Source organism: Bolinopsis microptera, chromosome 6, assembly GCF_026151205.1.
Source record: "Bolinopsis microptera isolate Bmic1 chromosome 6, MBARI_Bmic_1.0, whole genome shotgun sequence".
Lineage (NCBI taxonomy): Eukaryota > Metazoa > Ctenophora > Tentaculata > Lobata > Bolinopsidae > Bolinopsis > Bolinopsis microptera.
Window position 1 is genome coordinate 4,327,991 of NC_087077.1, and position 16,855 is coordinate 4,344,845.

The window sequence follows — 16,855 nt, forward strand, 5'->3', positions numbered from 1 at the left end:
GATCGTATTTTTAATCGTATTTTTAATTGTAATATACACAATTGTGCGGTGATAGGAAATATAAAAATATTAATGAACAAATTTTCAAATCCTAATTTTGCACGGAATCGTTTAAATACTGAATTTGCAAAAATGTATAAACTTCAAGTTTCGAAACAAATTAATTTATTAAATTTTAAATCTTCAGTCAAATATTGGCTAAGATAAGCTCTCGATTGAGCAGCAAGGTGTTGAAAGATTAGAAACCAAAAGTTCCTTCTCAAAACCGAACTCTATGTCCTCATTAAGACCACTGTCGTTAATGAGTTTTTCAACATCACAAGATTTGTGCCTTAAACTGCGGCGTAGAGGTGACATTGTTGGGGAGGTGATGAAACTGAGGTCGGTTGGCAGGGGCCAGAGGCTGTTGTCATGGTTACTGTTGTCATGACAACAGAGGCTGTTATCAGCTAGAGGACTGCTGTTTTCAAAAGAAACCAGGTTTATCAGATCATCAGATATACCTGAAATTGTAAATTAGATCTTCAATTTTCAATCAAATAGATAATACAATCTAACTAACTTATTCTTTAATGGAAACTTGGATCAACAGTTCTTTAACCTATCACTATTAATGTAATCTTACTTTCGTCATCATCGAATTCCAAATCTAAATCGTTGTCCACTTTTATGTCCATCATAACAATCGGAGATGTAGTCAATTTGTTCAGGTCCATAGTTTGTTGAAGCTGCTCGTCCTGGTCAAAGCCGGCCTCCTCGTCACAATCCTTGTCAGCAGACATCTGAGTTTTAGTTAAACCTCCCCGAACAGCTTGCACAGCGATCTTCCAGAGAGTTTTAGCCCTGCCGTCTTTGTACTCTTTGGGATTCGTGGATAAGCTGCTCTTTGTTGGTGGAGTGATTTCGGCTGATTTTCTACTGTCAGATTTCGAGTTTCTCTTTTCCATATCGAAAGAGCCCGCAGGAGTGGTTGCACTCTCGGAAGAAACGTATGAGTTTGTAATATTTCTATCCTCATCCTCTATCTTAATCTTAGGGTTTCCTCGCTCTGCAAACTGTTTCCTCCACCTGCTTGCCTTATCTCCTCTGTTTCCAGGACCATTAACTTGATCCAGTTCCTTCAGGTCCAGTTGTGCCGGTTTTCCTCCAGTAGTATCGCATATCTCCCTCTCATGTGAAGGTTTTCTAAACCACCCCCATCCACTTCCAGGACCACTCTTTGGTTCAGTCTCCTCCTCACCCCACGAGTAGGTGTTGTGGTAACTCTTCAGGGTAGACAAGAGCCAAGGGTTGCTCAGCTCCACGCTGCTGTCTCCTTTCCAAACTATACACCTATCAGTAACCGCGGGAGCGGAGATCGGCTCTGAACCATTCGAGAGTTTTAGGTTGTCGTGGTTACTGTCTCTTTCTTCGTCATCACCCTCACTTTCATCATTAATATGGTGTAAGTTCCAGTAAGGGTAGTCGTGATCCTGACCTACAACTCCTTCTCTCCAGTTACTCTCAAAGATAGCTGAGGGCTCTACCACTGAAAACTCTATCACTGCATCATCACTTTCTTTGTTCATATAAACATCTTTGTCTTTGCAGAACGTTTTTGACATCCAGCTCCTTTTCTTGTTGGGAGCAACTTCATGATCCACAAATATGAACCACTCTGTTGTTACTCCCCTGAGAGTTAAAAAAGTAAGGGTTTTATCAGAGTCTGGTGCTTCACTTGTGTCCGTCTCTTTTGCGGACTCTTCAGTCTTAAGTGCCTCCTCAGACTCGTCGTTTTTACTACTACATAGGATACTACCAGAGGAGTGCCGACTCAGTTCTGATATAAACGGTTCCAATAATGTACTACTTTTGCGTTTTCTTTCCTTCCAGCGGAGCACGCTATCCAAGGTTCCTTTTATCTCGCCTGACTTACGCCGGGCTAATTTCCTGCTGAACGGGTTGAGTGGAGAAGGTACTCGCCCTGAAAACAAATGCCATTACAGTGATATTAGGTGGTAGTCGCCCTGGAAGCAAATGCCATTACAGTGATACTAGGTGGTAGTCGCCCTGAAAGCAAATGCGATTACAGTGATACTAGGTGGTAGTCGCTCTGAAAGCAAATGCCATTACAGTGATACTAGGTGGTAGTCGCCCTGAAAGCAAATGCGATTACAGTGATATTAGGTGGTAGTCGCCCTGAAAGCAAATGCGATTACAGTGATACTAGGTGGTAGTCGCCCTGAAAGCGAATGCCATTACAGTGATATTAGGTGGTAGTCGCCCTGAAAGCAAATGCCATTACAGTGATATTAGGTGGTAGTCGCCCTGAAAGCAAATGCGATTACAGTGATATTAGGTGGTAGTCGCCCTGAAAGCAAATGCCATTACAGTGATATTAGGTGGTAGTCGCCCTGGAAGCAAATGCCATTACAGTGATACTAGGTGGTAGTCGCCCTGAAAGCAAATGCCATTACAGTGATACTAGGTGGTAGTCGCCCTGAAAGCAAATGCCATTACAGTGATACTAGGTGGTAGTCGCCCTGAAAGCAAATGCGATTACAGTGATATTAGGTGGTAGTCGCCCTGAAAGCAAATGCGATTACAGTGATATTAGGTGGTAGTCGCCCTGAAAGCAAATGCGATTACAGTGATATTAGGTGGTAGTCGCCCTGAAAGCAAATGCGATTACAGTGATACTAGGTGGTAGTCGCCCTGAAAGCAAATGCGATTACAGTGATACTAGGTGGTAGTCGCCCTGAAAGCAAATGCGATTACAGTGATACTAGGTGGTAGTCGCCCTGAAAGCAAATGCCATTACAGTGATATTAGGTGGTAGTCGCCCTGAAAGCAAATGCGATTACAGTGATATTAGGTGGTAGTCGCCCTGAAAGCAAATGCGATTACAGTGATATTAGGTGGTAGTCGCCCTGAAAGCAAATGCCATTACAGTGATATTAGGTGGTAGTCGCCCTGAAAGCAAATGCGATTACAGTGATATTAGGTGGTAGTCGCCCTGAAAGCAAATGCGATTACAGTGATATTAGGTGGTAGTCGCCCTGAAAGCAAATGCGATTACAGTGATACTAGGTGGTAGTCGCCCTGAAAGCAAATGCGATTACAGTGATACTAGGTGGTAGTCGCCCTGAAAGCAAATGCGATTACAGTGATACTAGGTGGTAGTCGCCCTGAAAGCAAATGCGATTACAGTGATATTAGGTGGTAGTCGCCCTGAAAGCAAATGCGATTACAGTGATACTAGGTGGTAGTCGCCCTGAAAGCAAATGCGATTACAGTGATACTAGGTGGTAGTCGCCCTGAAAGCGAATGCCATTACAGTGATATTAGGTGGTAGTCGCCCTGAAAGCAAATGCGATTACAGTGATATTAGGTGGTAGTCGCCCTGAAAGCGAATGCGATTACAGTGATACTAGGTGGTAGTCGCCCTGAAAGCGAATGCCATTACAGTGATATTAGGTGGTAGTCGCCCTGAAAGCAAATGCGATTACAGTGATATTAGGTGGTAGTCGCCCTGAAAGCAAATGCCATTACAGTGATATTAGGTGGTAGTCGCCCTGGAAGCAAATGCCATTACAGTGATACTAGGTGGTAGTCGCCCTGAAAGCAAATGCCATTACAGTGATACTAGGTGGTAGTCGCCCTGAAAGCAAATGCCATTACAGTGATACTAGGTGGTAGTCGCCCTGAAAGCAAATGCCATTACAGTGATATTAGGTGGTAGTCGCACTGAAAGCAAATGCGATTACAGTGATACTAGGTGGTAGTCGCCCTGAGAGCAAATGCGATTACAGTGATACTAGGTGGTAGTCGCCCTGAAAGCAAATGCCATTACAGTGATACTAGGTGGTAGTCGCCCTGAAAGCAAATGCCATTACAGTGATATTAGGTGGTAGTCGCCCTGAAAGCAAATGCGATTACAGTGATATTAGGTGGTAGTCGCCCTGAAAGCAAATGCCATTACAGTGATATTAGGTGGTAGTCGCCCTGAAAGCAAATGCGATTACAGTGATACTAGGTGGTAGTCGCCCTGAGAGCAAATGCCATCACAGTGATATTAGGTGGTAGTCGCCCTGGAAGCAAATGCGATTACAGTGATACTAGGTGGTAGTCGCCCTGAAAGCAAATGCGATTACAGTGATACTAGGTGGTAGTCGCCCTGAGAGCAAATGCGATTACAGTGATATTAGGTGGTAGTCGCCCTGGAAGCAAATGCGATTACAGTGATACTAGGTGGTAGTCGCCCTGAAAGCAAATGCGATTACAGTGATATTAGGTGGTAGTCGCCCTGGAAGCAAATGCGATTACAGTGATACTAGGTGGTAGTCGCCCTGAGAGCAAATGCGATTACAGTGATATTAGGTGGTAGTCGCCCTGAGAGCAAATGCGATTACAGTGATACTAGGTGGTAGTCGCCCTGAGAGCAAATGCGATTACAGTGATACTAGGTGGTAGTCGCCCTGAGAGCAAATGCGATTACAGTGATATTAGGTGGTAGTCGCCCTGAAGCAAATGCGATTACAGTGATACTAGGTGGTAGTCGCCCTGAAAGCAAATGCGATTACAGTGATATTAGGTGGTAGTCGCCCTGAAAGCAAATGCGATTACAGTGATACTAGGTGGTAGTCGCCCTGAAAGCAAATGCGATTACAGTGATATTAGGTGGTAGTCGCCCTGAAAGCAAATGCGATTACAGTGATACTAGGTGGTAGTCGCCCTGAAAGCAAATGCCATTACAGTGATACTAGGTGGTAGTCGCCTTGAAAGCAAATGCGATTACAGTGATATTAGGTGGTAGTCGCCCTGAAAGCAAATGCCATTACAGTGATACTAGGTGGTAGTCGCCCTGAAAGCAAATGCCATTACAGTGATACTAGGTGGTAGTCGCCCTGAAAGCAAATGCCATTACAGTGATATTAGGTGGTAGTCGCCCTGAAAGCAAATGCGATTACAGTGATACTAGGTGGTAGTCGCCCTGAAAGCAAATGCGATTACAGTGATATTAGGTGGTAGTCGCCCTGAAAGCAAATGCCATTACAGTGATACTAGGTGGTAGTCGCCCTGAAAGCAAATGCCATTACAGTGATACTAGGTGGTAGTCGCCTGAAAGCAAATGCGATTACAGTGATATTAGGTGGTAGTCGCCCTGAAAGCAAATGCCATTACAGTGATACTAGGTGGTAGTCGCCCTGAAAGCAAATGCCATTACAGTGATACTAGGTGGTAGTCGCCCTGAAAGCAAATGCCATTACAGTGATACTAGGTGGTAGTCGCCTTGAAAGCAAATGCGATTACAGTGATATTAGGTGGTAGTCGCCCTGAAAGCAAATGCCATTACAGTGATACTAGGTGGTAGTCGCCCTGAAAGCAAATGCGATTACAGTGATACTAGGTGGTAGTCGCCCTGAAAGCAAATGCGATTACAGTGATACTAGGTGGTAGTCGCCCTGAAAGCAAATGCCATTACAGTGATACTAGGTGGTAGTCGCCTTGAAAGCAAATGCGATTACAGTGATACTAGGTGGTAGTCGCCCTGAAAGCAAATGCGATTACAGTGATACTAGGTGGTAGTCGCCCTGAAAGCAAATGCGATTACAGTGATACTAGGTGGTAGTCGCCCTGAAAGCAAATGCCATTACAGTGATACTAGGTGGTAGTCGCCTTGAAAGCAAATGCGATTACAGTGATATTAGGTGGTAGTCGCCCTGAAAGCAAATGCGATTACAGTGATACTAGGTGGTAGTCGCCCTGAAAGCAAATGCCATTACAGTGATACTAGGTGGTAGTCGCACTGAAAGCAAATGCGATTACAGTGATACTAGGTGGTAGTCGCCCTGAAAGCAAATGCGATTACAGTGATACTAGGTGGTAGTCGCCCTGAAAGCAAATGCGATTACAGTGATATTAGGTGGAAGTCGCCCTGAAAGCAAATGCGATTACAGTGATATTAGGTGGAAGTCGCCCTGAAAGCAAATGCAATTACAGTGATACTAGGTGGTAGTCGCCCTGAAAGCAAATGCAATTACAGTGATACTAGGTGGTAGTCGCCCTGAAAGCAAATGCCATTACAGTGATATTAGGTGGAAGTCGCCCTGAAAGCAAATGCGATTACAGTGATACTAGGTGGTAGTCGCCCTGAAAGCAAATGCCATTACAGTGATATTAGGTGGAAGTCGCCCTGAAAGCAAATGCGATTACAGTGATATTAGGTGGTAGTCGCCCTGAAAGCAAATGCCATTACAGTGATACTAGGTGGTAGTCGCCCTGAAAGCAAATGCAATTACAGTGATACTAGGTGGTAGTCGCCCTGAAAGCAAATGCGATTACAGTGATACTAGGTGGTAGTCGCCCTAAAAGCAAATGCCATTACAGTGATATTAGGTGGTAGTCGCCCTGAAAGCAAATGCGATTACAGTGATACTAGGTGGTAGTCGCCCTAAAAGCAAATGCCATTACAGTGATACTAGGTGGTAGTCGCCCTGAAAGCAAATGCGATTACAGTGATACTAGGTGGTAGTCGCCCTGAAAGCAAATGCCATTACAGTGATACTAGGTGGTAGTCGCCCTGAAAGCAAATGCCATTACAGTGATACTAGGTGGTAGTCGCCCTGAAAGCAAATGCAATTACAGTGATACTAGGTGGTAGTCGCCCTGAAAGCAAATGCCATTACAGTGATACTAGGTGGTAGTCGCCCTGAAAGCAAATGCGATTACAGTGATACTAGGTGGTAGTCGCCCTGAAAGCAAATGCGATTACAGTGATACTAGGTGGTAGTCGCCCTGAAAGCAAATGCCATTACAGTGATACTAGGTGGTAGTCGCCCTGAAAGCAAATGCCATTACAGTGATACTAGGTGGTAGTCGCCCTGAAAGCAAATGCCATTACAGTGATATTAGGTGGTAGTTGCCCTGAAAGCAAATGCGATTACAGTGATATTAGGTGGTAGTCGCCCTAAAAGCAAATGCGATTACAGTGATACTAGGTGGTAGTCGCCCTGAAAGCAAATGCGATTACAGTGATACTAGGTGGTAGTCGCCCTGAAAGCAAATGCGATTACAGTGATACTAGGTGGTAGTCGCCCTGAAAGCAAATGCAATTACAGTGATACTAGGTGGTAGTCGCCCTAAAAGCAAATGCGATTACAGTGATACTAGGTGGTAGTCGCCCTGAAAGCAAATGCGATTACAGTGATACTAGGTGGTAGTCGCCCTGAAAGCAAATGCAATTACAGTGATACTAGGTGGTAGTCGCCCTGAAAGCAAATGCGATTACAGTGATACTAGGTGGTAGTCGCCCTGAAAGCAAATGCGATTACAGTGATACTAGGTGGTAGTCGCCTTGAAAGCAAATGCGATTACAGTGATACTAGGTGGTAGTCGCCCTGAAAGCAAATGCGATTACAGTGATACTAGGTGGTAGTCGCCTTGAAAGCAAATGCAATTACAGTGATACTAGGTGGTAGTCGCCCTAAAAGCAAATGCGATTACAGTGATACTAGGTGGTAGTCGCCCTGAAAGCAAATGCGATTACAGTGTTACTAGGTGGTAGTCGCCTTGAAAGCAAATGCGATTACAGTGATACTAGGTGGTAGTCGCCCTAAAAGCAAATGCCATTACAGTGATACTAGGTGGTAGTCGCCCTAAAAGCAAATGCCATTACAGTGATATTAGGTGGTAGTTGCCCTGAAAGCAAATGCGATTACAGTGATACTAGGTGGTAGTCGCCCTGAAAGCAAATGCCATTACAGTGATACTATGTGGTAGTCGCCCTGAAAGCAAATGCAATTACAGTGATACTAGGTGGTAGTTGCCCTGAAAGCAAATGCAATTACAGTGATACTAGGTGGTAGTCGCCCTGAAAGCAAATGCAATTACAGTGATACTAGGTGGTAGTCGCCCTGAAAGCAAATGCAATTACAGTGATACTAGGTGGTAGTTGCCCTGAAAGCAAATGCAATTACAGTGATATTAGGTGGTAGTCGCCCTGAAAGCAAATGCGATTACAGTGATACTAGGTGGTAGTCGCCCTGAAAGCAAATGCGATTACAGTGATACTAGGTGGTAGTCGCCCTGAAAGCAAATGCCATTACAGTGATACTAGGTGGTAGTCGCCCTGAAAGCAAATGCAATTACAGTGATACTAGGTGGTAGTCGCCCTGAAAGCAAATGCCATTACAGTGATATTAGGTGGTAGTCGCCCTGAAAGCAAATGCAATTACAGTGATACTAGGTGGTAGTCGCCCTGAAAGCAAATGCAATTACAGTGATACTAGGTGGTAGTCGCCCTGAAAGCAAATGCAATTACAGTGATACTAGGTGGTAGTCGCCCTGAAAGCAAATGCGATTACAGTGATACTAGGTGGTAGTCGCCCTGAAAGCAAATGCGATTACAGTGATATTAGGTGGTAGTCGCCCTGAAAGCAAATGCCATTACAGTGATACTAGGTGGTAGTCGCCCTGAAAGCAAATGCGATTACAGTGATACTAGGTGGTAGTCGCCCTGAAAGCAAATGCGATTACAGTGATACTAGGTGGTAGTCGCCCTGAAAGCAAATGCGATTACAGTGATACTAGGTGGTAGTCGCCCTGAAAGCAAATGCCATTACAGTGATATTAGGTGGTAGTCGCCCTGAAAGCAAATGCCATCACAGTGATACTAGGTGGTAGTCGCCCTGAAAGCAAATGCCATTACAGTGATACTAGGTGGTAGTCGCACTGAAAGCAAATGCCATTACAGTGATACCGTCGTAGCGGTTTAACTTCATACTACAACTTGGCGCCGGACATCATCTTTTGATATTAATGTCCAAATTATCTTTCTTTCAGTTATACGCGTCGGCTCTGTTTAGTGGGCAAATATTATGTTGTAAGAAATTGAAACAAAACAAATATTAGTAATTAAATTCGAATATGATGAACATTGAACAAATCATTGTTCAAGTTTAAACAAAGTAAGATTACAGACCGGCCACTTGCAGATCATTTTCTCATTATACTTTTTAAAAGTTGAAACTGCAATGTTCTTGCCAAGTCTGTGGCTGGAAAAATCAACTTACAAAATCGGTATCAGGCTTCTCTAAGTCTAATACGTCTTGATTAAATGCAGTATGTAGATACAAAAGAACACAGCATGAAAATAGTCAACAGAGCATATTTTCATGAATGATATTGCTATTCCCAAAATGCTATCGTCAAATATAGTGTCAAATATGAAATAGCGCTATATGGCGCTCGATAGCGCTAGATATCGAATTTCAACTATCATTATCAGTAAAGAACCAGCAAATTTTCATGAATGATATTGCGATTCCAAAAATGCTGGATAACGAAAAAAAAAGCTTTGTCTCTTTGATGATATATAAGGCTACAATTCGCTATCCCCGAAACTTTCTGATTGGTGGAGTGATGAGTATTCGGCTTGGTGACGAAGTAAAGGGTTGTGCTATTTGTTTTTGCTCATATTGAGCCGCTGAACTAGGTCTGGGGGAACCATGTTCCACTTGGAAAGAAGTCCTCCCCGTTTGGCTGGCTTTTTGCCCACATCTGAAACGAACGGGTTACACTTTCAGATCACCCGTAGCAGTAGCAACTTTACTTAGCTTATTCAGTTTTGAACTGCGTGGAACTTTATCAGCGAGTGTTGCCTAAAAGTGGAACTTTATCAGCGAGTGTTGCCTAAAAGGCCTCCGATAGCTTACGTGAAGTTTACATTTCTATGAACGCTTAAAAACATATCACATATAGCTACGAAATATATTTTATCAAGATATGTGTTAGTGCTCATGTCTTATCAGTTTAGGGTGCCTTCCGAGTTTGCATTTTATTTTTACTGAGTACTGACCATGCATGAATCTCGATCAGATAAAATTGTATAAGTTTAGTAACTGGTCGTTATCGCTGAGCAAATGTAGCTAACATAGCAGAAAAAAATTATTCTTTGAAAAAGAAACAGCCCGTTAGTTTTTATCACTTACCAGTATTTTCAGATTTAGACCAGAATTTCGGGTGTTCTGATAGGAAAGAGCAATGTTAATAACGTAATACAAATAATCACCTTAGTATTGCTGTACAACTACTACAATCATAGCAGGTAGTATTGTTGTACAACTACTACAATCATAGCAATTATTATCAATATTATCAATATGATAATATCTCTCCTACAAATAATCTCTCCTAGACACTGGACCTTCTTCAGCTTCAACAGCTCTAGCGTTGATACACAAGAGATCACTGACATTGGCAGTACTGTGTAATTAACGCCATAACAGTAGTTTCAGTACTGGTTTCATTTACAATGGTTGCAGTACATTGGTTACGGTACATTGGTTGCGGTACATTTACAGTCGTTTTCATTCATTCCAAATTGCTACCAATCTGGTACATCAATTTATGTTGGCCGAGAAAAACACAAACTATGCGATTCCGTAATATTTCTGATTTTCGTTGTAAAATTCCATGTACACTTTGTACGGCATGCACCCCTTGAGATGATGAGATGATGGTTCAGGCAGCGTTTTACAAATTACAACCAGAGATGCAGAAAATAAACGTCAAAGTATTCCGTAACCATGGTATTGGTAACTATGTACCATGGTAACTACCGCAACTGAATAGTGCCTCTGATGCTATAATCAGATGGCGACGGTGAAGCAACTTGCATCATTGACACGATTTAATTCTTCGATGGTGTTAAGATGGCAGCACCCTTGGAGGGCACAGATCTAATAACCAACGGATTGTTTCAACTAAAGAAGTGATGATGCCACTGATAATTTTTATGCCTTTTTTTCATTTTGTTTTCGCTGATCACTTTTTAGTTGCCCTTTCAGTGTTCTCACTGCAAGTGCATTTTAAAACACAATGTTTTTTTGAATACCCACGATTTGCACAATCGTGGGTATTACTATTAAAGTATTAGCTGATAGCATCTGCATAGCATTTTTAGCTTTTGAAACAGAAAATCAATTGGTAAGTTAACTTTATTAGCATTTGTTGACACGAAAGAATGACGGCCGTGGCAATGAGGTGCTTAGTTAAAAATTAAAAAGGCGAGCGCAATTTTAAAATTCCTGTTCGAATTTTATGAGCACCAACTTATCAAAAACGATTTATAAGTATAGCATTACCTGAATATTTCAAGCTTTGTTCATGCTAATTGTTGTCAATTAATTGTTACGTAAAGAACTTGGCGAACAAACTACAAAGGCTGGCGCCACCTCATAATTAGTACTATAATTAGCAAGAGCATTATCTAGCAGACTTTAATAATAGCGGACTTTTCAATGAAATACAATTCCTTGCGTGGTCAGCTAGCTCGCAGATCAGGTCAGGTCCATCACACTTCCAATTTATACAATACAAATTTATTGATAATTGGGATGAACCAGGAACCTGCATTGATTTCAGTTGAAATAGGTACCCGAATAGGATAAAGTCAGGTGTTGCTAACTATATCATCTCCATCAACTATTATTACAATAAGTAGGTCAGTATGGTATAAAACAAGTAAGCGCCCATCTTTGCAAAGGATAAGCAGTCATGCAACATATAAACATAAAATACAGTCTTTTGGTGTAGCTGATAGCTACTAGCTATACTTTTAGCTATATAAGCTAACTATAGCTACTAGCTATACTTTTAGCTAGATAAGCTAACTATAGCTACTAGCTATACTTTTAGCTAGATAAGCTAACTATAGCTACTAGCTATAGCTAACTGACGGAAACATCTGTAGATCTCATTCAACCTCATTTCCGCGATATTATACCAAAGCGTGCTGTATATGAGTCCATCAATAATACAGTTGATAGCAGTGATGTTAACACCAGGTCAATAATATTAACTAGCTCGAGTCTGTCTCTAAATAACCGAACATTGAATTGGTAGCTGCAATTAATTATCTGCTAATTAATTAGCTGCAATTAGTAGCTGAGCTGCTGACAGCGCGGGTCTCATGAGAAGCAAATAGATTCCTCACTTTTAGCGGTCTTGCTGGCGTAGCTGAGGGCTAGTTTGTGATTGGTTAGGTCTTTGTAGTCGAAGAAGGCCTCGAAGTCAGGGTCCAGCTCTGCTAGGGATAATATCTCTGCGAACTCCTCCTCTGTTAAAGGGTCGTCTCCTATTCTTGTTAATGCCCTGAGGGTATTAGTATTACAATCATTTCTTGACAGTTTATCATTTAGAAATGACAACTGCAAAGACATTTGTATGAAAACTACGATCGGCAGTAAAATTGTTGATAAAAATGTAAGCGGCTAAAAGTAAAGGCACAACGGTCGTGTCTGCCAGGGTCTTCGTAAACCAAATCTTGACCTATAAGGTTAGCTTTCGTTTAGGGCATAATATTTACTGGATACCGTTATACCAACTGGTATGCAATTCTTGACTCAAAAAAGCTATTCAAGTCAAGTGAAATGTATACCTGTGAAGGTCTTTAGTCTGCAATTTCCCATCATCGTCCCTATCAAATATCTCAAACGCATTAGTGATATCCGCCAACGTCTCCTCCTCGTTCCTTCCCACCACTAACTTAAACACCTCCTGGAACTTCATGTTCTGGTTGTTGGTTGTCATGACAGCGGCCTGTGAGAGGATATTCTGAGTTTCCCGATCTTCTGAGGAGTATCCTAGTTTGGATAAGATATCTGTGATGTCATCCTGGTTAACTCCCTCCTTCTCCGGGTCCCCCACTGCATCGTACGCTCTCTGTACTGCTGTCCGGAATGTGTTCATGAACCCGGACCCGCTTTTGTCGGTAGATTCATCGTCATAATCGTCCCTGTACTCGTCTGTGTCTATCGAACCTCGACTGGAACATTTAGAAATCAACAACAAAAATCCATCCAGCAAATGACTGACCTAAGAGTTAGATATATAATTTAGGGTCTGAAGACATTCCCGTCTATATAACTTCCGCCCCTGGGTTTGAGACTTGGAATAGCTCAAAGTACCCATCAGAAACAAATTTGGCTTGGGTAGAAATTTTGGCTATGGTGCAGTTTTGCGCACTTTACCACACCCTCTTTTAGCGCTTTCGCGACTTTAAAATCAAAATAACCCCGCTTCTAATTATAAGTAGAAGCTCAACTTGCCATTAAAATTTTTTAGAATCATCACAATTAGGGGGGTACAGCATAATTTTAAAGTCACCAGACATCAGGTTGTTCAGTTATGTGACCACACCTTTTTTTGCTCTCGCAAGTCGTAATTTTTCACACTAAATACGAGATATCTCGGCTTCTGATTGAGCTAGGTGCTCATCTTGGGCATTAAAATGTCCAAAATCATCATATTAAGTAGGGTATAGCACAATTTCAAAATCCTCAGACGTCAGGTTGTTGAGTTTTTAGGCCAAAAGTCCTTTCAATAAATCAACAACCCGATTGTCTGAGGACTTCGAAATTATACTCTACCCTACACAATGTGGGTCCATTTAATAACCGTTTAAATAAAAGATAAAGTATTACCTGTGACTCCTGTGTCTGGCATCAGCGGGGATGATCTCCTCCAACGTAAGGTTCTCCCCTCGCCCCGACTTTGACTTGAGATTATCAACAGCATCTTGCAGAGCTGCTCTCCTGGCCTGCAGAGGCGTTCTCCTTATACTTTTATACGCAAACATAAAGCAAACCAACAAATAGAGGACAAAATAGAGGGTGGATAGCCAAAATCGTGGATATTAACTAGTGAGTAGCCGGAATTAAATACTAAAATACAAACTGTAATTGACGTATAGGATGGGAGATAGAGGTAATGTTCCGGGCAGTTACCAGCCACCAGTAAAACAAAGTGTATTATACACTCTGACATCATGAAAATTGGTATGACGTCATTACACATGGTGTGACGTCATTACACGTGATGTGACGTCATGACACGTGGTGTGACGTCATTACACATGGTGTGACGTCATTACACGTGGTGTGACGTCATGTTCCAGCCAGCGGTAAAACAGATTGTATTATGCACGAGCAGCATTGTTAGTTCATGTGCGTTTAATGCTCTTTTATAAAACTTGTCTCTTTTCAATGACTATTTTTCGGTCCGTCTGCGAACAACAATTGGAACATACGGTCCGTATTTACTGAGTAGCCACCAGATTATACCAACTGCACTGAAGTTACGTTGTTAACCTACTCTTAAAACAATAGCCAGCCAGTTAATGCATCTGTGCTGGTTCTCGGGTAGTGTGAGAGTTAGTGCTCGTAAATAAACGTTCCCTTAATTTAGTTGTACTTCCAGCCGACTATCCCGCCCTTCAACTGGCTGGGGTAATAAAGTCTCACAATGTTTACTGTCTATACGTTCGGCTCGAACTTGACTGGGTATATGACATCGTGTATTAAATTGTAGGCACAAACGGGCACACAATAATGATTTCTCTTCTGCGTTCTGTCTTGTATTCATAAATAAATGCTTCAAGTGTTTTCAGGCCATAACAAGCATATTTATAATTTCAATTCTTCACCAGATCATGCATTGCGTTTGGTGCTACAGATAGTTGTCTTTGTTGTCCCTCAAGGTTCACGGAGTAAGATAAGAGGTAATACGTGCAGCAAAGAGTTTTAGGGCAGGTTATTTAACGAGGGCAGGTTATTTAACGAGGAATCTGTTTGGTCGGTGATTTGACTCATGAATGTGTTTTTAAGAGTGTTACTAAGAGTGTTACTAAGAGTGTTACTAAGAGTGTTACTAAGAGTGTTACTAAGAGTATGTCATAATCTCTCAGCTCTTACCTGTCTCCTCAGCTCCTTGCTTCTAGCCATGGCTCCGTTTATAACTCCTCTTACAGCGGGCTGGGTCACTGTCTGATCCACCACTGAAACTGATTGCCTCCTGCTACCTTGCACATTTCCAGTGCCGGTCACCAGGAGTGTTCGGTCCGCGTTCCTCACCCCACCTGATGTAGTGGTAGGTGATGTACCACCTGATGTACCCAGCTTTAAAGGCATGACCTCAACTATTAGCAACAATTAGTAAACAAGTTAAGAGAGAATGGGGGAGCAGTCTCCTTGTTGGTTGTCAAGGAGACACCCCCTCCTCAGCTAGTGTCACTTTTACTGCTGCCACAACTTGTTTAACACTTTCTAGTAGGCTATTATGTTATGTATATTGGTACGGCTGACGATTCTACAAATTCATGTCATTCACTTGCTGTCATTCTACTGTCATTCTGCTCTATATCAGTATTACTTACCTGCTGTCATTCACTAACACTACTAACACTTATTGGTAATACTTACTAACACTTATTAACACTTACTAACACTTACTAACACTTACTAAAACTTAATAACACTTACTAACACTTACTAACACTTACTAACACTTACTAACACTTGTAGGTAACACTTACTAACACTTACTAACACTTACTAACACTTGTAGGTAACACTTACCTATAAACTTGCTTTTTCTATTGTCTATAGAATTCATGCTGGAACTGTTGGGCGGACTACATTTCTTTTGATTCCCTATTCCTAATGAAGAAAAAGAAGGTTAGATTAGAAACGTATGTAAAATTATTGTTTATTTGCATTTCAGCGCTATAACAATAATTGTAATCATTGCGATGGAAAATACACCAGTACTACTGGTCCAGTAGTTCTTAAACCTCTAAACAGACTAGCTGGAAATACACCAGTACTACTGGTCCAGTAGTTCTTAAACCTCTAAACGGACTAGCTGGAAATACACCACTACTGCTGGTCCAGTAGTTCTTAAACCTATAAACAGACTAGCTGCAAATACACCAGTACTACTGGTCCAGCAGTTCTTAAACCTCTAAACGGACTAGCTGGAAATACACCAGTACTACTGGTTCAGTAGTTCTTAAACCTCTAAACGGACTAGCTGAAAATACACCAGTACTACTGGTCCAGTAGTTCTTAAACCTCTAAACGGACTAGCTGGAAATACACCAGTACTACTGGTCCAGTAGTTCTTAAACCTCTAAACGGACTAGCTGGAAATACACCACTACTGCTGGTCCAGCAGTTCTTAAACCTCTCAACAGACTAGCTGCAAATACACCAGTACTACTGGTCCATCAGTTCTTAAACCTCTAAACGGACTAGCTGAAAATACACCAGTACTACTGGTCCATCAGTTCTTAAACCTCGAAACGGACTAGCTGGAAATACACCAGTACTACTGGTCCAGCAGTTCTTAAACCTCTAAACGGACTAGCTGCAAATACACCAGTACTACTGGTCCAGCAGTTCTTAAACCTCTAAACGGACTAGCTGGAAATACACCAGTACTACTGGTCCAGTAGTTCTTAAACCTCTAAACGGACTAGCTGGAAATACACCAGTACTACTGGTCCAGCAGTTCTTAAACCTCTAAACGGACTAGCTGCAAATACACCAGTACTACTGGTCCAGCAGTTCTTAAACCTCTAAACGGACTAGCTGGAAATACACCAGTACTACTGGTCCAGCAGTTCTTAAACCTCTAAACGGACTAGCTGCAAATACACCAGTACTACTGGTCCAGCAGTTTCTTAAACCTCTAAACGGACTAGCTGGAAATACACCAGTACTACTGGTCCAGCAGTTCTTAAACCTCTAAACGGACTAGCTGGAAATACACCAGTACTACTGGTCCAGCAGTTCTTAAACCTCTAAACGGACTAGCTGGAAATACACCAGTACTACTGGTCCAGCAGTTCTTAAACCTCTAAACGGACTAGCTGGAAATACACCAGTACTACTGGTCCAGTAGTTCTTAAACCTCTAAACGGACTAGCTGGAAATACACCAGTACTACTGGTCCAGTAGTTCTTAAACCTCTAAACGGACTAGCTGGACCAGAACAACATAGTATGCCACAATCATCAAAAACATTAGCACTA

At 42.1% G+C, this 16,855-nt stretch overlaps 1 protein-coding gene across 1 annotated transcript; it reads right to left on the reverse strand.

The window, feature by feature from the left end:
• Nucleotides 1-8,886: 8,886 nt before the first annotated feature.
• Nucleotides 8,887-15,475, reverse strand: LOC134816592 (uncharacterized). The gene is made up of 7 exons (XM_063825514.1): nucleotides 15,399-15,475; nucleotides 14,736-14,899; nucleotides 13,467-13,582; nucleotides 12,422-12,808; nucleotides 11,978-12,135; nucleotides 9,972-10,007; nucleotides 8,887-9,540 (listed from the first exon to the last, which is right to left on the reverse strand). Exons 1-7 carry the CDS (start codon nucleotides 15,433-15,435, stop codon nucleotides 9,440-9,442), a joined length of 999 nt encoding a protein of 332 aa, XP_063681584.1. The 5' UTR covers nucleotides 15,436-15,475; the 3' UTR covers nucleotides 8,887-9,439.
• Between the last annotated feature and the right edge of the window lie 1,380 nt (nucleotides 15,476-16,855).